The sequence below is a fragment of the Carlito syrichta genome, unplaced genomic scaffold (genome assembly GCF_000164805.1).
Source record: "Carlito syrichta isolate Samal-C Ts95f unplaced genomic scaffold, Tarsius_syrichta-2.0.1 Scaffold303245, whole genome shotgun sequence".
In the NCBI taxonomy this organism is placed as follows: Eukaryota; Metazoa; Chordata; class Mammalia; order Primates; family Tarsiidae; genus Carlito; species Carlito syrichta.
Genome location: NW_007247341.1, coordinates 3,316 through 28,108, shown reverse-complemented (window position 1 = coordinate 28,108; position 24,793 = coordinate 3,316). Strand labels below are relative to the sequence as shown.

Genomic DNA, 24,793 nt, shown 5'->3' with positions numbered 1-24,793 from the left:
TTTAAAATGCTAATGATAGTGATACAAAAGCAGAATTGAGTTAGATATTAATGTCATGAAATATTCATGTAAGATTTTTCTCCACTCAGAATAAAGGGTAGCAGTGTGCTCCCTTCACCACATGAGGGCTGACCAGTCTTTTTAAAAGACTTTAAAGCCGCAGAAAGCCAACAAAATAAATAAATAAATAGAGCCATTCTTAACAGAGCTCTTCTGAAAGGTAAAATATACCCGGCATGTTTTCTTGCAATACATTGAGTTTTCATTTAGAAAATGTGAATACTTATTATATTCTTACAGATGACAAGAGATGAGGAGCTCACTGGACACAAAGCTGGGCTGTAGCTTGGCACCTAAGAGTGTTTCTTTTTCTTTTCTTTTTTTGTGTTGGAGTCTTGCTCTGTCACTCAGACTGGAGGGCAGTGGCCGCTCCCGGCCACCGCAGCCTCGACCTGCTGGGCTCCGGCGATCCTTCTGCCTCAGCCTTCCGAGTAGCTAGAACTACAGGATAATTTTTTGATTTATTGTAGAGATGAAGTCTCGCCAAGTTGGCCAGGCAGGTCTCGAACCTGTGGGCTCAGGCAATCCACTCACCTTGGCCACCCAAAGCTCTGGGATTACAGGCTGAGCCACCGAGCCCAGCCCTAAGAGTGTTTCTAGCTTTTTTCGTGGTTGCTGCAACAGGTCTCTCTCGGCTCTCTCCAGCCCTACAATAACAACCCACTGCTAGGGTTGATCTTCTATTTTTTAACTTTTTAGAGACAGGGTCTCACTCTGTGGCCCAGGCTGGAGTGCAGTGGCATGTTCTTAGGGGCGGGAAACCAAAAAAACCCCAGAATTTATTTATAAAAACTATGTACCTATTCTTACATGTTTCAACTTTAGCCACCTTCAGAGTACTCTCCATCTTATGCAGTATGCCTACTGAGACTGCTCAAAACAGTTTTCGGACTTGTCAGTCTGGATGCCTTTGAGTGCTTCTGCTGTTTTTTGTTTCTCCTCTTCCACATCAGCCAAACATTCCCCTCTGAGGACTGTTTTCATCTAGGGAAACAAAACAAAGTAGCTGGGGATAAGAAAAGGCAAATATGGAAGGCGGGGCATGGGGTCGTGCCGCTTCTCGTCGAAACTGCTGCACACGTGGCGTGGTGTGAGCAGGTGTGCTTCTAAGTCCCTGATCATGAAATGGGCACGTGTATTAAAGCATCTCCAAAAAAATCCACTGAAGCTGAATGCAGCCTCTTGCAACAGCACTGATGCTGATGGGAGCCCAGAACACTGACCTAGTGGGGAAGCCTGCGCTACCGGGGCCCGCCCTCCCAAAGATCATTTGTGGTGTTTCGGGCGGGTCCCTCCTCATAGCTCACTGTCACTTCGAACTCTTGGGCTCAAGCAATCCTCCCATTTCAGCCTCTCAAGTAGCTGGGATTACGGGCGTACCACCATACCTGGCTAATTTTTAAAATTTTTTTGTAGAGACAGAGTCTTGCTATGTTGCCAGGCTGGTCTCAAACTCCTAGCCTCAGGCAGTCCTCCTGCCTCAGCCTCCCAGAGTGCTTGGGGTTATAGGCATAAGCCTCCACACTCAGGCAGTGCTGAGACATACCAACTTTAAGCTGAGTGAAAGAAATAAGAAATCAGAACACTTTTTAGTCTAAAGCTAGCAAAGTTTGAGTTTATTTATTTATTTTTGGCTTAAACATAAGAAAAAGTGAATTGTCTTTTGAGCAGCTTTGTCTCTGCCTGTGAGTGTGACTGCTGATGTCATGTGTCCAGGGCTACACCACGAAGATATTTGCATAGAGTACACAAGCTGATGTAGCAGGGGTTTGCAGTGCTCAATAATTTACGAACCAAGAAAGAGAGCTCTGTGCTCTACAATTTTACAGAGAGTATTTAGAAAAGGGAGCACAGATTTCTCCTGCTTTCACGAGACCTGAAATCTGATGAGCTGAGCTACTGCTGTAGCTTACAGCACAAAAAGAGGGTTTCCACCCTTTCCTTGTCAGCCCAGGCTCGTGTGTTCACCAGATGACTCATTAAAGGTGTTGTCATCTGACTTGTGTTGCTCAGGTACACACTCCTGGAGACCGAGGGAGCCCCGGAGGTGCTCGCTGCCATGCAGGTGTTCACACGATGCTTCGTGGAAGCTCTGGAGAGAGAAAACACGCAGGTGAGAGTACTTTGGAAAGGAGCACTTTATTTTCAGTCATTTCAATGGACTGTTTTGCTAATGAAGAAAGCTTCCAAAGGAGTGCCCAGCAGAGGTGAAACCGTCTTAACTGAATGTAAATCGAGATGGTTTCTGTCTGCCCAGCACCCTGGTACCCAGAAACGTCTGTCCGCTGTTGTGTTTGAGAGCCCTATCATGCCAGCGTGTGTCACCAGGAGGTTGCCCCTCCTGATGCTGTGTTGTGTGCTATCTGCTGCGTGGGACACAGCACCTCTGGCTGATCTGACCCTCTCTGTCCAGCAGCAGGCACCCTGGGGCCTATATGGCATGTGCTGAATAGGAAATGCCTCTTATCACAGAGCAGTACTGGACAGTCTTCATCATGAGAGTCTTCACTCCTATCAGAGATCCCATTGTGAACTGGATTTCAGGAGAGAAAAGAGGTGGTGGGAGGGACTGGGAAAGGCTTGAATCACTGTAGAGGAGGAAGGAAGCGTGGCAGTGACCAGGAGGTGTTAGATGCAGTCACGTGAAGTGGAACCTTTGGCCGGGCTTGGTGGCTCAGCTTGTCATCCCGGCACTTTGGGAGGCCAAGACGAGTGGATTGCCTGAGCCCGCGTGTTCGAGACCAGCCCAGGCAACTTGGCGAGATCTCGTCTCTACAATAAAATAAAAAACTAGCCAGGCGTGGTAGCACGTCCCTGTAGTTCCGGCTACTTGGAAGGCTGAAGCGGAAGGATCGCAGGAGCCCAGCAGGTCGAGGCTGCGGTGGCCGGGAGCAGCCACTGCACTCCAGCCCGGGTGACAGAGTGAGACTCCAACACAGGAAAAAAAAAGAAATGGAACCTTTGCTATCATTGGCCCTCACCTTTGGGTATTTTTGCTAGCTTTGATTTGAGGCCCACAAACTTAATGCTTATGTGGTGCCTGGCACATTCAGAGTGGCACTGTGGCCCCACGTCATCCCGTGGAGTGTGTCGTGGTCCCTTATTTATTTATTTATTTATTTTTGAGTTGGAGTCTCACTCTGTCGCCCAGACTGGAGCGCAGTGGCCGCTCCCGGCCACCTCAGCCTCGACCTGCTGGGCTCCGGCGATCCTTCCGCCTCAGCCTTCCGAGCAGCCGGAACCACAGGCACACGCTACCACGCCCGGCTGATTTTTTGATTTATTGTAGAGATGAGGTCTCGCCAAGTTGCCCAGGCGGATCTCGAACCCGCGGGCTCAGGCAATCCACTCACCTCAGCCTCCCAAAGGTGTGGGATGACAGGCTGAGCCACCGAGCCCAGCTTTGTGGTCCCTTATGATGCTCTACAGTTACCTTGTGAGAGCAGAGCTGTGGTGCTGGACTGCACTAAAGCCCTACACACCTCTTGCCAAGGAAGCCCCTCGGGTTTTAGCAGATGTTTCTACTTTGAAGGCGACAAGAAATATGTATGATGGCTTTTGTTTCCCATCCTCACTTTCCCAGGGGAAGTTAGCTAGACTGTGGCCAACAATGTAATCACTGGTACCAGCCTGGAATTGGGAGGAGACCTCAGCTGAAAGGCACTGGCTGCCCCTCATGATTATTTTGAGGCTTAGCTATAAATATCTTTCATCCTCCCTTGTACATTCTTTGTATTCCCAACTAGGAGCGAACCTCCGGCAAGCCCTTGGACTCTGGCGCAGACCTCAGGGAAGCAGCTCTGCTCTGGAGCACCAGCCTCAGGCTGTCTTTCTTCTTAGCTCCCCCTGAGTCTCCCTGTGGGTCTTGGGTACTCCGGATTTAGCCTGGAGTCGCAGTGGCTTTTAACTGAGAATCGTACCCTGACCAGGCGCCCTGTATCTGGGGGCCACACGCAAGGTCCTGTGGGGGAGGCAAGGCAGGGTCCAAAAAGAAACAGGATTCATTGCCCTCACCGTTGACTCGGCACAGGAGAGCTGCGGCCTCTCAGCTTTGCGGATGCCTTCTCATGTCTCATGACTGTTAGTTTAGTTTGCTCCTCTTCCTGGAGCTGTTCTTGAGGCCTGCCCTGTTAACTGACGGCTTTTTTCCCCTGCTGACCTCCTGCTTTCTTGGGGGCCCATTTTTAGCTAATCATAATCCTTCACGCTTGGCATCTTGTCACATTTGGTCAATACATGACCCACTTTTCTTTCTCTGTTTCATTCACTCATTTACTCTTAATAAAACAAGTATCGATGAACCCAACACACCTGGACCCTCGTGATAAGGGCATCCACCCATCCACATGCCTCTCTCTCCTATCCCTGCCCTTCTCCCCTTGGATAACCACTGGCTTGAATTTTGTTCATTTCTTCGCTTTTTTTGAAAACAGTTTGATCGTGTATATATGATTGCCTAAGCTACATGTTTTGTTTTGTTTTGGTTGTTTTTGTGCTTTATAGAAAAACAAGAATAGCATGCTGTACTGATCTTTTGAGACTTGCTTTTCCCACTCAGCACTGTGCAGAGGTTCCTGTGTGTTGCTGGGTGTGGCTGTGGTGGTAGTGGTATGGTAGTCCATTGTGAAAACATACCACAGTGTACAGCATATCCACTTTTCTCTTGGTGGGCATTTGGAGCATTTCCAGATTTGTTTTCTATTACAAACAGTGTTGCTGTGGTATTGTGGAATAGGCACTTGGAGGTAGTGTTTGCTTATTAGGTGTGCAGAGGTGCAGCTTTAGTAGCTCTGTCAAGTTGGTTTCGACAGTGTTAGTGCCCATCTACACTCCCACCATCAGCGGAGAGGCGATCCCGGTGATCCACATTCTTCCTGTGGCCAGAAATGCTTCCCTTCCGGGCATCTTGCTCTTGTTGCCCGTTCCTCCTTCTTGTCCTTTTGTCCCATCTAGGGAGCACAGTGTGGCTCCATCAGAGTGCCCCGTCAGACAATAGGAAAAGAATCCAGCTCGGTGTGATAAGCCTCTTTTTCGAAGCTTGTACAGTGGCTCCTACAAACAGCCAGGCAGGTCAGGTTCTGGTTCCAGCAGTGGCAGAGTCTGGTAATAGACTGGACTAAATCTCCCACAGATAAAAGTGACAAGTATGGGGGAAATATTTTTAAATATTGACTTGAAGACACCAGAGCGTGCCCAAAAAAGCAGACAGACCTCGAGGGCCTTCAGCCTTGAGAGGGAAACCGCACGGAACGGCCCTCAGTCCTCTGCTTCTTTCCCGATGGTGCTCACCGAGGCTGGGAGAGGACAGGGGTCAGGGCGGCCAGAACTCAGGCATCGTTTGACCGACTTCAGGTGTCAAAAGACAGAGCTGGGCTGCCAGAGGAACAAAAAAGTGGAGGGGACAAAGTAAGACAATGGCAAGAATTAGACCTAATCCCAAACCTACCAACAGGTACATTAGTTACAAGTTAAATGAAAGTTAACTAAATATTCTAGTAAAAGGCAGAGATGTTGGACTGCATAAAAAACCAAGACCCAGTCGGGCTCGGTGGCTCAGTCCGTCATCCCGCTCCTTTGGGAGGCTGAGGTGAGTGGATTGCCTGAGCCCGCCGGTTCGAGACCCGCCTCGGCAACTTGGCAAGACCTCGTCTCTACAATAAATCAAAAGTCAGCCGGGCGTGGTAGCGCGTGCCTGTAATTCCGGCTACTCGGAAGGCTGAGGCGGAAGGATCACCGGAGCCCAGCAGGTCGAGGCTGCGGTGGCCGGGAGCAGCCACTGCCCTCCAGTCTGGGCGACGGAGTGAGACTCCCACTCAAAAAAAAACCCCAAAAAACAAGAAAAAAACCAAGACCCAACTATATGTTGTTTTTGGTAAACCCATTCTGGTTATGAAGACACAGGTAGATTGAAAGTAGAGGGAAGAAAAGAGACGTGTCATGCAACTAATAAGCATGGAAGAGCTGGTGTGGCTATACTGGCAGCAGATGAAGCCAACTTCAAGAGGATTACCACAGATAACGAGAGACATTTCTTTCCTTCCTGCTTGCCTTCTCTCTCGCCCTCCCCTCTTTCTGGGATGGGATCTTGCTATGATGCCCAGGCTGGTCTCAAACTCCTGGCTCCAAGCAATCCTCCCTCCTCAGCCTACCAAAGTACTGGGATTACAGGCATGAGCTACCACACTTGGCCAAGAGGAACATTTAATAATGACAAAATGGTCAGTTTATCAGGAGAAATACCAATTATAAATGTATATGTGCCTAATAATAGAGTTTTAAAATACATGAAGCAAAAACTGACAGGAGTAAAGGAAGAAATGGACAAAGCCACAGTCTCAGGTAAAATACTAGGAATAAATTTCACAGAAGATGTTTAAGATCACTAATCGCAAACTATCAAACTACTAACTTACCTCATTGCTGAGAGAAACTAGAGCAGACTTAAATATAAATATAAGGAGCAAGAAACCATATTCATGATCTGTTAAGATGTCTGTTCTCCCCAGATTGATCTACTGCTTGGGTGTAATCCCAGCTAAAAATCCCAGCAGACTTTTTTAAAATGGAAATTGACAGGCAAATTCTAAAACGCATATGGAAATGCAGAGGTTCTGCAATAGCCAGAGCAATTTTGAAAAACAAAAGCAAAACAAAATGAGAGAACTCACCCTACCTGATTTCACGACTTAAAGCTTCAGTAATCAAGGCAGTGAGGTACCGACAAAAGACAGAGCTAGACCCATGCACATGCTGCCATTTAATTTTTGACAGAGATGCCAAGGCAGTTTAATGGAGATGGGAAAGTTTGCAACAAATGGTGCTGGAATGCCTAGATGTCCATGAGGAAAAAAATGAGCCTCAACCTTTGCCTCACAAGCACACTCAGATTGATTTGAGATGCATCGTAGGCTTCAACACAAATGTTAAAGCTATAAGGATCCTAGAAGAAAATAGGAGAATATATCTTTTGGCACTGAGGTCATCTAAGATTTCTTAGAAAGGATATGAAAAAAGAAGCAATAGCCATATGGGAAAAATGGAAAAGTTGAACTTTATCAGAATTTAAAACCTCTATTCATTGATAGATGTCATTAAGAACATGAAAAATAAGCCACCAGCTAGGAGAAAGTATTTGTAATATATATAAATTAAAAAATGCTTGTAACATATATGACAGGGGACTTGGGTCCAGAAACCTGAAGATCTCTTATAACATAAAAGAAACCACCCAGTTTTTAGAAAATGAACCAAAGACTTGAATATGCATTTCGGAAAAGATATCTAAGTTGGTGGTAAACACATGAGAATTGCTCAGCCTCATTTGCCGTTAGGAAACCTCACAGGAAAGCAGCATGGAAACAAGCATGCCTGAGGTAGTGTTTCACACTCACTAGAACAGATAAAATTAACAAGATCGAGGACTCCAGATGTCGATGACTGTGTGGAGTGACTAGAGCGCAAGGACGTGGCAGGTGGGCGTGAGATGGGACAGCTACAAGACTGTGTGGCATTACAGGGTTACACAAGCATCCACTCTGGGACCAGTAACTCTACTCACATGGCAGTCCCCCAAGAGAAACAAAGACGTGTCTACAGAAAGACACAGATATAAATGTCAGCTGTGGCTTCATTCATAATAGCCCCAACCTGGAAATGCCCAAGTGCCCGTCAGTACGTACATTCACAGAATGACTGCTCTGAGCAGTAAAAGAGAATGCACTCCTCATGCACAACAATATGCGTGAATCTTTAAAAAACGTATTGAGCCAAAGAAGCCAGACACACAAGAGTACATACACACTCCATGATTCTGTTTACATGAAGTTCAAGGGTAAGGAGCTGATGTGAATTCTTGTCAGAATCGGAACATTGGTTGCCCTGGTGAGGTGGAGGGATTGACTGTTGAGAGTCACAAGGGAATTTTGGGGGTGATAGAAACATTCTGTGTCTCCATGGGGTGATGGTCACATGGATTTGCACACTTACCTGCACTCATCACGTTGTATAGGCAAAGCCCTTGCACTCCATGCTTTCTGGAGCTTACCTCAGTTTGTAAAAAGTACTTCAAAGATCCTGTGCCTTTGGGGCATGGATAGCTATTGCTCTTTGGCCTTGAGTGGGAGCACCATGTTCTCTTATGCTTTTGTTGTGTTAAGATACCATCCTGGAATTCCTAACACCTCATAGCTGTTTTGGCAGCTCTCCCTGGAATGGAAGGTTGATGTGTTTAGTTGGGTTCATGGAAGGTAGAGAACTCTGATGAGGACATGAAGAGCATAACTTTCTTAAGTTCTTAACTTTAAAAAAGTTCATTTTTCACCAGGCTCAGTGGCTCTGTCTGTCATTCCAGCACTTTGGTAGGCTGAGGCGAGTAGATTGCCTGAGCCCACGGGTTTGAGACCAGCCTGGGCAACTTGGTGAGACCTAGGCTCTACAATTAAAAAAAAAAAATTAGCTGGGCGTGGTAGCACGTGCCTGTAGTTCCAGCTACTTGGAAGGCTGAGGCTGAAGGATCGCCTAAGCCCAGCAGGTTGACGCTGGGGTGGCCATGAATGTGCTACTGCAACTCTAGCCTGGGCAACAGAGGGAGACTCCAACTTAAAAAAAAGGGGGGGTTCATTTTTCTAGAAAAATGAAAAGGTTATTAGAAGCATTTTTAAAAAATTAATGTTTAAGGAAAACATTCTGGCCATATTAGTGATGGTGGGTCCTTTTTGGGCAGAGGACTCAAGAGTTTGTGTTTCCCTCACAGCCCTTCTAGCCCTAATGCTCATGCTCTCTGGAACTGTCTGTCTTTATCCTGTTGTAGCTGAAGTTTGCACTCAAGACCTACTTTCCGTACGCTTCTCCATCCCTTGCCATGGTGTTGCTGCAACGCCCCACAGGTAAGTGAAGGCGGACTTCACCGTATCAAGATGCTTTCTGGGAAAGAGCACTGACCTAACCCTTCCCTCCCAGGCCTTCATCTGTAGCATGAAGGAAGCAGACCTGGTTGTTTCTGGGGTCCCTTTATTCCCCCAGGGTGTCACATTCTGTGGGTTTCGATACGAAAATCTGCTGGGCTTCCCTGTGATCCCGTCCTGAAAGAAAAAATGGCCTCTGGCTAGGCCTTGACAGTCTCCAGATAACACAGTCTCTGCTGGTGCCAACCAAGCCCACCCAGTGTCAGGAATAGGCCACAGCTTGGCTGAGTCAGAATAAAACAGTACATTTATTTGTTTTTCATTCTTTCTACTCTGTGCAGCCTTGTTGCAGAAGGAAAGATAAAATGATGGATGAAGTTGAGGAAATGTAGGGGAAATTTCTCAAGGGCTGGATTTTTAAAGAATCCAGTGGAGGACCAGCCCACAGCCCCTTCTGACTTCGGCTGCCGCATTCTGTAGGCCACATCCGGTTGGAGAAGCCATGGCTCCACCCTCCATTCGGCTGGTGTTGATCTGGAAACGTGCTTGTGCTCAGGAAACCTTTCAGAACAGAGAGCAACCATGCTCTTTCCCTCTAAAGCCCAAAATCTGAAGGGAGGGCAACCCTGGCAGGAGCAGACCCTGCCATCCAGGAAGGTGTCTTCTCTGACCATGGAAGAGGAGATAAGGAAAGGGCCAGTGCATTTCCCCTTCATGCCATTTTAGGCCCGCCCTTTTTCTGAGACTTGCGTGAGTAGATTCATTTGTGGAACACAAATGATTTGAAATGATTCACAGTTTCAGAGCACTTTACAAATCTAAATTCCTCTTCCTTTTTCTGGAAGACGTAGGTCCTCACCCAAAGTGACTCACCTGACAGTGGCCTCTCAGATGCTGGAGGTGAGGGTGGTGATGGTCTTGGCGGAATCTCTGGGTGGTGGTTTTGTGAAAACTGTAGGGCTGCAGCAGGAAAACTTCATTGACAAGACAGAAGATTTAAGACTTCCCTCTCTGGGGTGCACCTTACAGCTTAGGGCAGGTCCGCACAACTCAAGTCCGACCACAGGGGAGGTTGAATGAGCTTTGAAAAATGAGCAGGAGTTGTGGGTTAAGTCATGAAGGCCAGGAAGAGAAGATCGTGGTGGTACATGGGCAGGAACTCAGCCTTCGGCCTTCTTGTTGGTGTGACTAGCCTAGATTTATGCCCCAAAATAAACGAGTGACTTCAAGCAGGACACAGGAGCCCCTTGTGCTAGTTCCTAGAGCAGCCGTCTGCATAACCCTTTTGGAAAAAAAAGAATGTATTTTCACAAATTGAAGAAATGTTTCTTCATAGTATAATCTTTCTTCAGAAATTTATTTTGTGCCCATTGTCACTTTGGGTGCCCATTGTGAAGTCCAGGAGGGACAGAAAAGATGGTCACTGACCAGCCTGGCCTATCCAGAAGTTACAAGAAGAGAGCAAGTAAAATAAATATCTAAACAACTAATAAAAAGAAGAAAATGAAAACTACCTTTGAAAGGCTATGAATTAAGGGCTGTGGGAGTTAGAAGGGGGAAGGGTGGGTGTGACCCTTGAGTCTGTAGCCTGTGTGCAGTAAGGTGTCCCTGTCACCTGCATCACCTTCCTGTGTATCTGATTACAGAGTCTGTCACTACATGAAGATCTTTTTCACATGTGGCTTAGAACAGCAGATATGTGCATGCTCGGATGTCTTTAAAACCACAGGATGATTATGAGACACAAAAAACTAACTCAAGGAAAGGCATTTGTTTGCACGATACCCACTTATTTTTTTTTTCTGGACTTTTTTTCATTGTAAACCTGAGATCATATTTTGAACTTAACACAACCCTAGGAAGACAGTGAGACATCCATTTCTAATTCCATGCTGGATGCTTTTTTTAGTCTTCACGTGTTTTGAAATTATACGTTACTAGTAATGGAGAAGGGGCTGGGTAGGTAGAAAAGAGACCTGGAGCATTGCAACGCGGCATTTCTCCGTCTCAGGGTGGGCTGCTTGTGTGTTCTCTACCTGCATCCATGTACCTGAGTTAAGGACCCTTGGGCGTCAGCTCTGTGTAACGCCGATGGATGTTACTTCTCCAGGCCTGAGAGAGGCTGGCTGGGAAGAGCATGAAGGTGATGGTGTGGGCTCCAGGGCCAGACAGATGGGTGTTTCTCTGCAGCTCTTCAGGTCTGAACTGCAGGTCCGACTTCTCTCTGTCCACCCACAGATATCCCCCCGGCACGCTGGCACCAGCCGCTGACACATATTTCTAAACTGCTCAGGGAGATGGTTGAAGACCAGACTCAAGGGTGAGCAAACTCTGACCACTCCTGTACTTCGTACGTGCTTGTCCTGGTGCCTTGCTGTCCCTTTGTGCAGGGTGGCAGACGATGGCGTCACTGGGCAGGGACCATCACCAGGCAGGCAGTGCCACTGCCAAGCGAGAGCAGACGGAGCCTGTGGCTGCATGGTCACTCGAGCCGGTCGATGCATACGCTGGCACGTCTGAGGACCTGCAGAGAAACTGTTCTGCGAGACGTCTGGCTTTAGATTTTGGAGTGTTCAGGCCTAACAGTGAGCGGAAGAGGCCCTAGGAGAAAGCAGCACACGTGCTGGGCAGCCCCGCTTTGCGGGGGAGGCGGCCCTCAGGGTCCTCAGCCTCTTCTCTCTCCCTGGGGAGGGAGACCTGAAATGTCTCCTGCGCGGTGGGGTGGAATGGCAAATGTGGGCTTTCCTTCTCGTTAATGGATATTTCTCTACAATTTGGAAAGCCACTCTAACATAAATGAGTTCCTAACACTGAGGTTTTAGTACCTTGCACAAGCATCGTTTTCCTAAAAGCAGTCATTCAGGCTTTGCTGAGTTCTTTGCAACATAACACTCTGTGGCTTTCTCTTAACTTTCTTGCTTTAGAATGGAAACACTGTTTTGTCCATCATCTATACTAACCTATCTCATTTGTTCCTTTTGCCACTTTTTGCTCTTGAAATTCTACGTGGCCATGGGCGTGCTACGGTACTCCAGCCTGGGCGATGGAGTAAGACTCCAATTCAAAAACAAAGAAAGAAATTCGGTGTATTCTGTGGTCTCACTGCTGAGCCATCAGACCGGGTGATGCTCCTGTATCCGTGAGCACCAGCTGGAGGCCTGGGTGCCAGGTGTTTGCTTCTTCCCTACCTACCATGACTCCCACCAACAGAGAGTAGCCAAAAAGGAGCTGGCTGCCACGTGGGGGTCACAGCAGCAGCTGCAGTGACAGCCCGCGGCACCCAGCAGCCCATGCACGCCCTTTCGGGCTGTCTCCGCTGCAGAGCAGGGCTTGGCTCCCACATCCCGTGGGGCTCCTCCCTCCACCTCGACCTTGCCGGGAGGCCCGTGCGAGCAGGCTAGGCGTGCTCTTGGTCCGCTGTGGAGACCGCCTTGCACGCTCAGTTACTGGGACCAAAGGCACAGGACCGGGCCCTTCCTGGAACCCCACCCAGGTCACCGGGAGCAGAGAGATGGGAGCACCACTGGTTGGCGTGTGTGCCTGGGATGGGCCCCGCCGTACTCTGAGACATCCCAGCCCAGCCCACCGCCCTGACCCCTCCTGGGGACAAGGGGTGTAGCTGATCTCCCACCCTTGCCTCCTCTCTGTTGCTCTGCAAACTCCATCGCAGAACATTCGCACACTCGTTCCAGGGAGGGCTCAGACAGGAAGAAAGCGGTAGCCAGGAGGCACGGATGTGCTTGGAGCCCAGGAATTCCACAGCCAGGCAGAGCAACCTGGAGCTGGATCTGACAGAGACACAGTGGAGGAGGCGGGGAGACTCCTGCTCCACCTTCTCTATGGGAGATGCCAAACTGCGGAGCCCAGCCCTGCACAAAACTAGCGGGCCCTCACCTTGGACAGATGCTGCCTTAAAATGAGTGTCGCCACACCCGGTTGCCAGTTTGGCACGAAGATAGCTTCACACGAGCGCGGACTCCCCAGCGCTGATGTCCACATGATGGCGGAAAGGAGATGTTACATGTTTCTGCTGGCCCCCCCCCCATGAAGGGTGGAAGCTGCTGACCTCTGGTCTCCGTCTGGACCCCGGGGGCCCCTCGTTCTTGTTTGGGGCAGCTGCCTCTGTGCTCCTGCCCAGCCGAGCGGCTGTCAGGAGGCAGGGGCAGTCCAGGGTCCCATCCAGCATCGTTCCTGCCAGTCCTGGGCCCGTCTTCCTTCCTTTATGCCCGTCTTCACGAGGGGCCTGGACTTAGATTGACACATCTGAAGACCTCAGACCTCGTGGAGCTTCAGAGAGCCATCCTCTGAGTGTCCTGTGATGGGTTCCGAGTGGCGTTCAGGCATGTCTCTGAGCCTGACTTGTGTTCCTTGCAGGGTGTACTTTAGTAGAGACAGACACTTGAGGCCATTTGCAAACATTAGAGTTGCTTTAAGAACCCAAAAGGAAAAGAGCTCAGGTTGCCGGCAGCCATGTGTTTTGGCTTTGTTCCAGGTCTCATGGAGGTCCCTTCGAGAGCTGGTTTCTGTTTGCTCACTTTGGAGAATGGGCTGACATGGCAGCCGAGCAGCTGCTGAGGCCCGAAGCTGAATCTCCGGAGGACCTGCTGTGGCTCTTGGCCTTCTACTACAGCCCACACGACGGGAGGCAGCAGAGAACAGAGACCATGGTGGGTAGCAGGCCCTGCTGTGTGTTTTCAGGGCAGGCCCTTGGGGCGCAGAGAGGGCTCTGTAGGGAGGGGCTGTATCATGGGTTTGGTTTTCATGGGCTCCCCCCTGCATCCAGGCTCTGCCTGCTCACAGCACATGTGACGGTGGCATGTAGATGTCCACTTGCACGATGGTGGACAGGGCTGGGCTTGTGGTCAGATGTTCTCCTGCCTCCACAGAACGGGCTGGGACAAGACACTATCGCCCTGTTCTCCAGGGAAGGCTGAGGAGACAAGGCCTCGCCCTCCGTCCTCCAGGTCCTTTGGTCTGGTCTTGCTCAGCTGCCATGCCGGCCCTGAGATCTTGCCCTTAGGGGAAGCTGCGAAGAGGCTACACCCCTCCAAGGAGTGGGTCCCACAGGGGGTCTGGCTGCAGCCCAGTCTTCTCTCTCCCCAGCAGCCGGGCCTGGTCGGCTTCCGCCTTGACTTCCTGCTTTCTGGGTTCAGTCAGCAGGTCCTCACATTGCTGGCTTTGTGGTCTAACTCTTACTAATCACATGATATTGACCACTTTGCTTCTGAAAAAGGACTTGGTCATTTCCTAAATAACAACAGTTAAGTATAGGACTGGATAACTGTCTGTGGCAAAGACAGTTGTTTTATGTGGAATATCATAATTACAGGAAGCAGTGCTCTGATTAAAGGCATTGGCACCTCCCTTGCAAACATTTATTTGCTGGGTTTTAAAACTTCAACTGCCGGTACTCTTTGCTGATTTTAATAATTAAAGGGAACAGGTTTCATTATGACTGCAACAATGCCCCTATTTGTTTTAGATTTTCTGTTGCTTGAAAAAGCAGAGACTAGCACAGATGTCTGCCTACTTTATTTGCTTAAAGGCTTGCGTGGCAGGGGAAAGAAGAAGTTTTGGGTTTTAAAGTTGAAATTTGGTGATAATTTATTTTAGGTCAAAAATAAAGCGTTGTAAAGAAGTCATCATAGTCCGCATATGTATTTGAGGGTTGCTGTCTGGTTACAAAGCCTTCTGTTTATTCCCGTTTAAAATGTCACATTAGACTAATGAAGGAAAATCCCAGTCTACGTTTCTCGTCATCTCCTTTTTAACCAGAGTGGGATGTAGGAAGCAGTCGGGGCTTCTGAAGCCCTTTTATGCGCACTTCATGTTTGATTCCACGTAAGCCAAGTTGGTAGATACGTGTGAAATTCCCTATCAGTCGTGGATACTGACGAAGAGGGATTCACCGTTGAAGTATGATGAAATAAAAAATTACCCAGTAAGATTCAACTTCTAGAAAGTTCGGCATTGGCACATCTCTCTACTAGCTAACTTGGCCGTTTCTTCTTAAAGTTCTTAGGGTGTGCTCAGGCCTCTTAGACAAAAATGGGTTAGCTTGTTCAGAGTCGTGGAGTGCCATATGTCCATTTCCTTCTTCTGTTCTGTTGGAAGCAGCCATCTGCCTTGTGAGGGAACCCAGTGCTCATGCCATGATTCCAGAGCGCCTTCCTCCTCAGTGCCTGGCCTGAGGCATTGGTCTGTGTCTCATCCCAGGAAGGGCGTTTCCAGTCTAAGGAATACTACGTGTCTCTTGTTCTCCTGGGTTTTGTGAGCTTTAATCCCTTGATGGTCTGTTGGGTGACTTGAGAAACAAGTTACGAACTGTGTTAGGAAGCGAGATTGTTGTGAGATTTGTTGAGCATGATGATATCTGTGCCTTTGCCTTCTTTAGAAGAAATACTTACATCGCAGGTAATCGCCCGATCCCGGCTTGTGTGCTGGGGCTGGAACAGTCGGCTGCTCTTGAGGTGCAAGAACATGGTCACGGAGAGCAAGCCTGTCCTTGCCTGGAATGTGTCCTGCCGTGCAAAGACCTGCCTTCTGTGCAGCAACCACACTCTCTGCCAGCCAGTGTTCGCTCCTTTTGCTAACTGAACCAGATCACAATGAAAAACCCCTCCAAAATCTAGGTTTATATACTCCAAGAGTCAGGCAAGGGTTCATACCCTTTAAACCTGTCATTCCACTTCTAGGAATTATATTTGGGAAATAACTAGAGATCTCTACCAAGACTTATGTGCAAGAATATTCATCACAGCATTGTTTATAATTGAAAAATTTGGAAATGGCCTAAACTTTCAATATTAAGACTATTGACTAAATAAATGGTGGTATATCCTAAACATGGACTAGCATTCTACCATGAAAAATCATGTTCTTGAAGAACATGTCCTACAGATATGGTAGATTGCTTATATACCTTATGAAGAGAAAAACATAAGAGACAAAGCATTTTGTGTAGTAAGTAGTGTGTTCTCAATGCATAGAAACAAGACAAGAAGGATATAAACCTAGCTATTAAAAATGAGTCTCGGCTGGGTTCGGTGGCTCAGCCTGTAATCCCAGCACTTTGGGAGGCTGAGGTGAGTGAATTGCCTGAGCCTGTGGGTTCGAGACCCACCTGGGCAACTTGACGAGACCTTGTCTCTACAATAAATCAAAAACTAGCCGGGCGTGGTAGCGCGCACCTGTAGTTCAGCTACTTGGAAGGCTGAGGCGGAAGGATCGCTGGGGCCCAGCAGGTCGAGGCTGCGGTGGCTGGGAGCGGCCACTGCACTCTAGCCTGGGTGACAGAGTGAGACTCCAATTAAAAAAAAAATGAGTCTCTTTGGATGGTGGAGTTATAAATCATTTTAATTTTTTTCATCTCCTTTCCAATTTTCCCTAGTATACATATATAAATTTTTATAATACAGGATTTAAAATAAAAGTCAGGAGGCTGAGGTGAGAGAATTGCTTGAGCCCAGGAGTTTGAGACCAGCCTGGGCAACAAATCTTAAGCCCTCTCTCTACCAAAAAAAAAAAAAAAAAATTTAATTAGCTGGGCATAGTGATATGCGCCTGAAGTTCCAGCTACTCAGGAGTTTGGGGCTGCAGTGAGATGTGATTGCACCACTGCCCTCCAGCCTGGGTGACAGAGCAGGACCTCATCTCTAAGCAAATAAAAACTGCTTTTTTTTTTTTTTAAGAAAATAAAGCTTATATATTTTTCCTAAAAGACTTGGAGAGTATTTAAAGTTACTGGCATTCAAGGGCCTGGTAGTTACATAGAAGGCATTTGAGGGGAAAGACAAAACAGACCCAGGTGGGACAAAACAGAAAGGAAGGAGATCTGTCTTAGGGAATTTTGGACAAGGGCAGAAAATCAAACGCCAGCCAAGAAGAAAATGGATGTAAAGGCATCGCCTCCTAAGCCCTGGCCTTTTTGCAGACCTGTTCAGATGGCAGCAGCACGGTCTTGGGCTCCTGTAGATGCCATCAGGCCAGGGTAGGCTGGGCCCAGCTAAGGCTGAGGCGTGAGACATGGCCTGTCCTGTTGGAACTTGGCCACTCCCTGTGGAAGAGCCCCATGGTGCAGTTTCTCACGGTCTTAGATTGTGGTCAGAAGCACTCACACAACACGCCTAGTGTGCTAGCATTTATGACAGGCTTCATTGAACGAGGCCTTAACATCCAGGGGAAAAAAGCGACCCACACATAGTCCATAAAATCGGTCATGGGAATTCTTAGAACAGGCCAAAGTATTCTTTCAGAGATGATGGGACATAGCTGTTCATGACTTCCATGTGGCATTTGGGATCTACGGCTTTCAGTTCTTGCTTTGTTCCCCAAGTCACAACTTGATATACCCTTCTTGTAGCAAGCAGAAAAGTCTCAGCATGAAATAAACGTTTTTTATGCAAAAACAACCCACAGACTTAAAACAATTACCATTATTATGTGAATGTGGATTCCACAGACTGTTCCAGCATCTAAAACAAAACGTGTGTGTGTGTGTGTGTGTGTGTTTCACCCCCCAAAGTTAGCACAAGGCAAAAGCAAGCCTGCATTCTTAACAGCACTCTGGTACAGCAGAAGGCGGGTGCATGGGCTTTAATTGATTTGTGGCTGCGATAGTGAGGCAAGTCTTCAAGGAGCCTTTTGTTCTTTTTCCCACAATATGAAAATCTGACTACATTCTGTTGGGGACTTTTCTCCATTTCTCTTCATATAAAAAAAGGTCAATTCCTGGCGTGGTGCCCTGGCTGCTTGGTGAGCAGGACGAAAGTCCGTCAAGAGACTTCCATTCCACCCATTTGGATCTGTGTGGGCGGGCTGTAAACCCAGCCGTGCTGCCCTGTCTCTCCTGGGGGCCAGGCCTCTCTCTGGGCTTGCTTCAAAGCAAGTGAATAAATCCCAGAAGCATGTGTGTCCTGACTCTTGCTTCCTCTGTCCTCACTGCCCAGGTGGAGGTAAGGGCAGTGCTGAGCCACCTCCTGACACTGTCTGGAAGCGCCACCGTCTCCGCCCAGGACCTGCAGGCAGCAGCAGGAGAGATCGGGCACGTAGACCCCACTCCCCCTGCACAGCAGCTGGCCAGGCGCCTCCTCCTCAACTTCCTGCTCTGGACTCCCAGGGGCCGCACGGCCGCCCGGGACACCATCGCCCTGGTAAGCCTCCCTCTTTTCCAGCATCCACGTCGCGTCTGTACTCTAGGTGACAGGTGGGTGATCTGCCAAGGGTCCCAGTCTCTGGACAATGTGTGTGCCAGGGTGGCGCTCAACATGGGTGGATGGTCGGGGATGTTGACAGAGCCCAGAGCCCGCCCCTGCAGCACCTTTATGTCATAGAAGACACTCTGTGTCTTCCGTGTCAGGGAAGGAGGTGCTGCCATCTGGGTCACACATGCCAGGGCCTGTAGTAGAAGCTGCTCTCCTGTCTCTTATGTACGGTTCTTCCAGCTACAGTGTCCTGCTCTCCTTCTCCCCATGGGAAGAAGTTGGACTTCATGAGAACAAAATGCTCACAAAGCAACCACAGAGCTGCTCACTGCATCCGTGCCAAGAATTTTTATGTGTTAATTTTTTAAAAACTAGTTAATGACAAAGAAAGCCTTCCTAAAGCCCAGCTGACATAGGGGTAAAGAATGGCCCAAGTCAAAAGTGAGAAGAGTCAGGACACACATGCAACAGTTAATGACAGCTGGTGCTAGGTGCCATCTCCTCAGGGCCCAAAAGTAGGCACTATTAATGACGGCAGTGATTTCTTGGATGTGATGCCAAAGACATAGCCATGAAAGAAAAAAAAGATAAATTGGACTTGATGAAAATTAAAAACTTGTACATCAAAGAATTACGATCAAGAAAGTGAAAAGACAATTCACAGAATAGAAGAAACTATTTGGAAGTAATGTATCTGATAAGGATTTAGTATTTGGGATGTATAAAGACTTCTTATAACGCAGCAATAAAAAGACAGCACAGTTCGAAAATGGGCAAAGCACTTGCATAGACATTTCTCCAAAGAAGATGCACAAATGGTCACTGCACATGAGAAGATTCTCAACGTCACTAGCCATGAAGGGGATACAAATCAAGCCACAGTGAGATTCACTTCACATCGCTTAGGATGGCTGTTATCTAAAAAAGGAGGGGGTGCGGAATAAATGCTGGTGAGGATGGAGAGCATCTGGAACACTCCTCCATTTCCAGCTGGGATGGTAAAGTCGTGCAGCCTCTACGGAAGAGAATGTGGTGGTTCCTCAAACAGTTAAATAGAGCGTTACCACATGACAACTTCACTCTTAGGTATATACGCAAGAGAGTGGATCACAAGGACTGGAACAGATACTTGTACACCCGTGTTTACTCTTGGGCTGTTCACAATAGCCAAAGGTGGAAATAGCCCGAAGTTCACGGGAAACGTGGTCTGTCCACACAAGGGAATAATCTTCAGCCTTAGAGTGGAAGAAGTAAGTTCTGGTACCTGCTGCTACGTGGATGAACCTTGAAGACGTTATGCCAGGGGAAATAAGCCAGACACAAGGACAGATGCTGAACTCCACTTGCAGGAGGCCCCGAGAATAGTCAAACTCGTGGAGGAAGAAGGTCAAGCAGATTCTACCAGGGGCTGAGGAGGAGGGATCGGGCGTTAGTGCTTGGGATGAGGAAAAAGTACAGGAGATGCGTCTTGGTGATGGTTGTACAACACTGTAAACGTACAAAAATGGTCAGGATAACAAATGTTACGTATGTATATTTTACCATAAATTTTTAAAGTGCTCATCTCAAAAAAAAAAGTGAAGACCAACATCCTGGCTCTGAGAGCTTTGTTTTATTTTTATTTTTGCTTTATAAACGTATTCATAAATATATATTCATAAAATATACAACTTGATGAATTTTCACAAACCAAAACTCCCCATGCAGCCATCAACCAAATCAAGAAAGGAATAGTCCCAGCACACAGAGCCCCTCTGGCTCCTTCCAGGGTGGACTTTGTTTGAATGTAAATGCTAACGTGTGGACAGTCCCAGTGACCAGTGGCCTAACCTGCCACGAACCCTGGAAGACCAGGGCCAGTAGGTGGTCTCAGTCCTGGCGGGACGTGCTTCCGTCTTCAGCAGAGACATCCTGGGAAGCCTCCGGGGCGGCCAGTGGAAGAAGACGCGACTGCCGCGTGCTAGGTGCCATCTCCTTGGGGCCCACCCCGCACAGTGAGAACACTTTCCGGATCTACTGTGTACTTTTATAAAACGCATGCCGTGACACCATGGGTGAATCTGGAGGGCCTGATGCAGAGTGAAGTCAGCCAGACACGAAAGACAGATCGTGCAGGGTCTCACTTGGATGTGGAATCTGAAAAAGCCAAACTCATAGAAGCCTGGGAGAAGGGTGACTGCCAGGGACTGAGGGGCAACGGGAGAGGTTGATCACGGGATGCAGCCTTGTGGCTCTAAGATGGAGAGGCGCTGGAGACCTCACGGGCAGCACACTGGCTGTAGGTAACGACGTGCACCGGAAACTGCAGCAAGAGTAGATCCTGAGTGTTCTTGCCCCCCACACACGCGGTGAAGGAAGGGATGGGGTGCGGGTTCGCTTGATGAGGTCATCATTTCACAGTGTGTCTAAAAACATCCCATTGGACACCTTGGGGAGAAAGCAAACTACACCTATGAAAATAAACACCAATAATTTTTTTTAAATGTCCTCCTCACTTCCGAGTCCACTTAGGCAGGAGAGCCCCACAGGGGGGAGCTGAAATATGCCCACAGACCTTGTACCAACCACCTGGATCTCTGCCGGGTGCAGGGTCTAACAGCTGCTTCTCAACCCGTGCCTTAGCCGGGTGGCCAGGTCAGCATCCACAGGGACAAGTGACAGTGTGGACCTTGGTATTACTGGGATGAAAATGGCAGTTCATCTTTGTGGTTGTCCTCTCCCAAACCTGCAGCCAGGTCTAATCATGGGACCCCGGTGGAGGGACATTCAACAGAATGCCTGACCAGTCCTCCGCAAAACAAGGTCATCAAAACAGGGAAAGTCTAAGAAACTGCCCAGCCAAGAGCAGCCTAAGGAGACAGGACAGCTGAATGCAGTGCGGTGTTCTGGCTGGGATCCTAGAAGAAAGACGGACAACAGAGGAAAATAACGGAGGAAATCAGAGTAATGCCTGGACTTCAGTTATTAATGATGTATGGACATTGGTTCATGAACCGAGACAAGTGGACCACACTAATGTAGGATGTTGATAATAGGGAGAACTTGCTGTGGGGTAGACGGGAACCTCTGTGCTATCTTTGCAGTAACTTTGCAAATTGAAAGCGGTTCTGCAATTAACAGAAGAGTCAACAGCAGGCACTTTTGAGTCTGGAGAGTGTTGGCTGTGCTTCTGTTGCCTGACCTCCGACCTGCCCATGGCCACAGCATCTGTGGGCGGAGCCTCAGCCTGCTGCCGGACAAGGATAGTTCCAGCTCGGGCACTTGCTCTCGGCCCCGCGACCACTGCTCCTGTCCTGTCCCCCTACCACTGGAGAGGCTGCCGTGGCCTCGAGGCCTGCTCACAGCTGGGGTCAGCATGGGAGTGTTGGCGGCCCTGCCCACAGTGAGAGGAAGGGACCCAGAGAAAGCGCCTCAGAGACCCCAGGGCTCTGCTTCAGTTACTCCCGCACTTGTCCCTGTTTAGGGGAAACGGGCCACCTTCAGGGCCGGCCACAGAGCAGCACTGTGCGTGAGGGGCTGGTTACGTGCCAAGTTCAAGTTTGCGTCCTGAGCCGGGCAGCCCGCCCTACCACACAGTTCAGTCCAGCCCCGCAGGACGCTGCTGCTCTGAACCCGAGGCTGAGGGTATGTGGAAACCCCAGGGCGTGGCTGTCCATCGTCCTGCGTCAGTTCCGCTGCAGAGAACACAGGCAGACTTGGGAAGCAGCAGATGCCAGTGCTGCTTTCAGACTGGCTTCCTCTGGGGGGTGCAGCCGTTGGATCCCTCGGGCCCATGGGGCGAGAGCGCCTCCTGGGTGCTGTCCTCTCACTGCTTGCGGCTGTCTCTGTGGACACATCAGCCTTCCGGGCAGGCTCTGCCACGGGGGCTGAAGCGGTGGGCGAAGGCAGCCTGCTGAGGCCGCCCCCATGGGACAGGTGGGCGACCCCCCCCCAGCCCCAGCCCCACGCGGCTTCTCCTTGGCCCCTCCCCCAGTTCTGCTGTGCACGCACCCGGGAAAGAGCCCTGGGCCAGTGCTGCTTGGCCTGTGAGCAGGTGGTGGCCAGGTGGGGGGATACCTTCCCTCCAGCAACTTGGGCTTCACCACCCTCCTGACCCAGAGCTGACACAGCCGCCTCCCAGCCGCCGCTGGCTCTGCCCTCTGTCTCGGATCCAACTGTGGGGGCAGTGCCAGCAAAGGCAGGACAACGGGGCATGCAGAGGCAGAAGCCGCCACTGCTTCAGAGCCCTTGTGCCCGCTCCGAGCTGACCCCTTGCAGCATCTGCCCGCCTCAGTGCATGGCTCTGTCTGACCTCAGGACATGCCGGGCCTCCGGCCTTGGCTGCCCACAACCTCTGGGGCGGGCTTTCCCTTGAGCTCTTCCCGGCGGGTCCCCTTCTCTGGGCACTAGCGGTCTGTCCCCAGCTTTCCCGGGACTCGTGCCTGCTGGCCTCGGCTCTCTGTCGCCGTGGAGCTCAGTCCTCGGCGGCCCTGCCAGTCACCCCGGCTCTCCTGCTGCTCGGACTCTGGGGTGGGTGGGCACAGCTGGGCCTCGACGGGGGCAGGTCTGCCCGGAAAGCGTCATCTGCCTCCTCTGCCGCCCTCACTGCAGGTGGCCCACACTGCTGAGATGACCCACGAAGCCATTGGCTTCCTGGACCAGACCTTGTGCAGATGGCAGCGTCTGGGCATCGACGCCCCTGAGGCTGGCCTGGTGGCCAGAGAGCTCCTCCAGGAGCTGCACACATGCATCCAGCGGGGAGCACAGACCACGTGGATGTCCACGTGTGGGTCCGGCTTGCCGAGGCTGGGACAGGGGACAAGGCCTCTTCCTGTGGCCACGAGTCTTGCAGTAAGTGCCCTCCGAACACACGTGGGGAAGGTCGGTGCACATCGTTTGCGGAACGCCGGGCTGGTGCTTTAGCCCCGGCCCAAGCTATTTGCCAATGACAGAGGGTGCCTTTGGCGTCCCTGGGACCTGCAGAACTGTCGAGAGGTGTGGGGAGGAGAAGAGTTTTATTTTCTTGGTTACCTGCATCTAGCCAAGATGCATGCCTGTTACTTGAGTGATTCAAAGCTTCCGGACCAAGAAGTTGGTCACAAACCAGTGAACAATCGAGAGAGTGACATAGCCCTTTCCGTAGATCTTTTTCTAGGGCAGGCAATTGTTACTGGCATCGCTCTGAGTCCACAGGGCCCTCAGACAATGCCACACGGTCTTGTTGCCCTAGAAAGCCCTTCACTCAGCAGAGTCGGGGTCTCCCAGGGGCCCTGTGCAGCCGCGACCAGGCCGAGGTGGGCCGGAGCCCCCAGGCCCCTGGCCTCCTGCTGGCTCCACTCCTGCGAAGCACAGGCTGCTGTCGGAGAGCTGGCAGGACGTCGGAGGCGGCCGCAGGTGAGGGGCCCGATGTGTCGGGACACAAAGGGATCGTCACAGCAATTGTCTTGTTAATCCTGGAGATGCCCAGGGATGCGTTGGCAACTCCAAGGTTGCTATTTCTTTCATGCCAGTTGAGGACATTCTTTTTCTTTGCACATTTATTCTGAGCTTGTGTTGACTCTGCGTCCTTTCGTGCGTGTTCGCTTCGTTGAGTCCAGACTCTTTCAAGTCCGCTCGGACCTGTGTGTGAGTCTCGGCTGTGTCTGAGGTGTGAGTGAAGTTTCGCCGGATTAGAGGCGAACTTCTGGGGGAGCTGTTGGCCTCGGTGTGCAGCTGCGCTAATGGGTCCACCTGAAGATCCGGGAAATTCCAAGAATTTCTTCTGAGAAACGTTGCAGTATGAAGGGTCACTGTTGCAATATTTTGGTCACAGCTGCCATCATCACCACTGCTTTCTTATAAAAACACCTGATCAGACCACGCAGGGTGAAAACAGGCGTTGCTGCTTCACTTGCAGTTGAGGATGTCTGACCTGGAACCCGAGCGGTGGGCCTGCCGTGGAACCTGATGGACCTCTGTGGCCGTGGTGGCAGCGCGTCGCCCTCAAGAGGGACCGGCCCTCCCTGTGGCGGGTGGGATGCCACGGGACAACCCCTGTTGCTGGAACGTGGCTGCGTCTGCCCGGCTCGCTGCTGTGCCCATCTCTCTCCTCACTGTCTTTCAGCGCCAACGGTCAGAACACGACGGTTACCCGATGCCGAGTGTCGAAACGCCCTTTCTCGGAGACGCCCGTCCTGGCCTCGCCGCATCCTGCCTGCAGAGCCTCCCAGTCCCTCGCGAAGCTGCGGGTCCTTCCTGCAGCGGACACTCGCCTCGTCGCTGACCAGGCATCCTGGGCTGCGGGTCGGTGGTCTTCGCCCTGATGGCCCCGACGGCCCCCTCGGCTCCTGGGCCTTGGCGAGCCTGCTTCCGTCGAGGGAGGGGCACGGGTTTGCTTACTGGTCTCGCTGTGCCCTCCGCCCCGACAAAGGTGCCCGCAAAGGGAGGGGCTCTGGGTGGGGACCAAGGCGGGCGGCAGGGCTGAGGCTGCCGCAGGGCTGAGGCCAGCGGCCGTGAGGCCGGGTGCTCGGCCGGCGAGCGCTCCCCGGGGTGTCAGCCCCCCGCCTTCTCATCCACGCTGGTGGGCGCTGCCGGCCCCCGAGGCGGGGAGTCCCGTGGAAGGGAGGGGCGGCACCGTCCCCTGGAAACCCGAGGAGGGCAGATGCCCCT

The 24,793-nt window shown here is 50.4% G+C and overlaps 1 protein-coding gene across 1 annotated transcript in view; it reads left to right on the top strand.

The window, feature by feature from the left end:
- FANCC (Fanconi anemia complementation group C) overlaps positions 1-23,068 on the top strand; it is a 209,383-nt gene extending 186,315 nt beyond the window's left edge. Inside the window, exons 10-15 of the mRNA XM_008058199.2 lie at positions 2,074-2,173; positions 8,870-8,945; positions 11,202-11,283; positions 13,456-13,630; positions 17,912-18,115; positions 22,757-23,068. Coding sequence (XP_008056390.2) covers positions 2,074-2,173; positions 8,870-8,945; positions 11,202-11,283; positions 13,456-13,630; positions 17,912-18,115; positions 22,757-23,068 — 949 coding nt within the window. The remainder of the gene's footprint in view (positions 1-2,073; positions 2,174-8,869; positions 8,946-11,201; positions 11,284-13,455; positions 13,631-17,911; positions 18,116-22,756) is intronic.
- Positions 23,069-24,793: the final 1,725 nt, after the last annotated feature.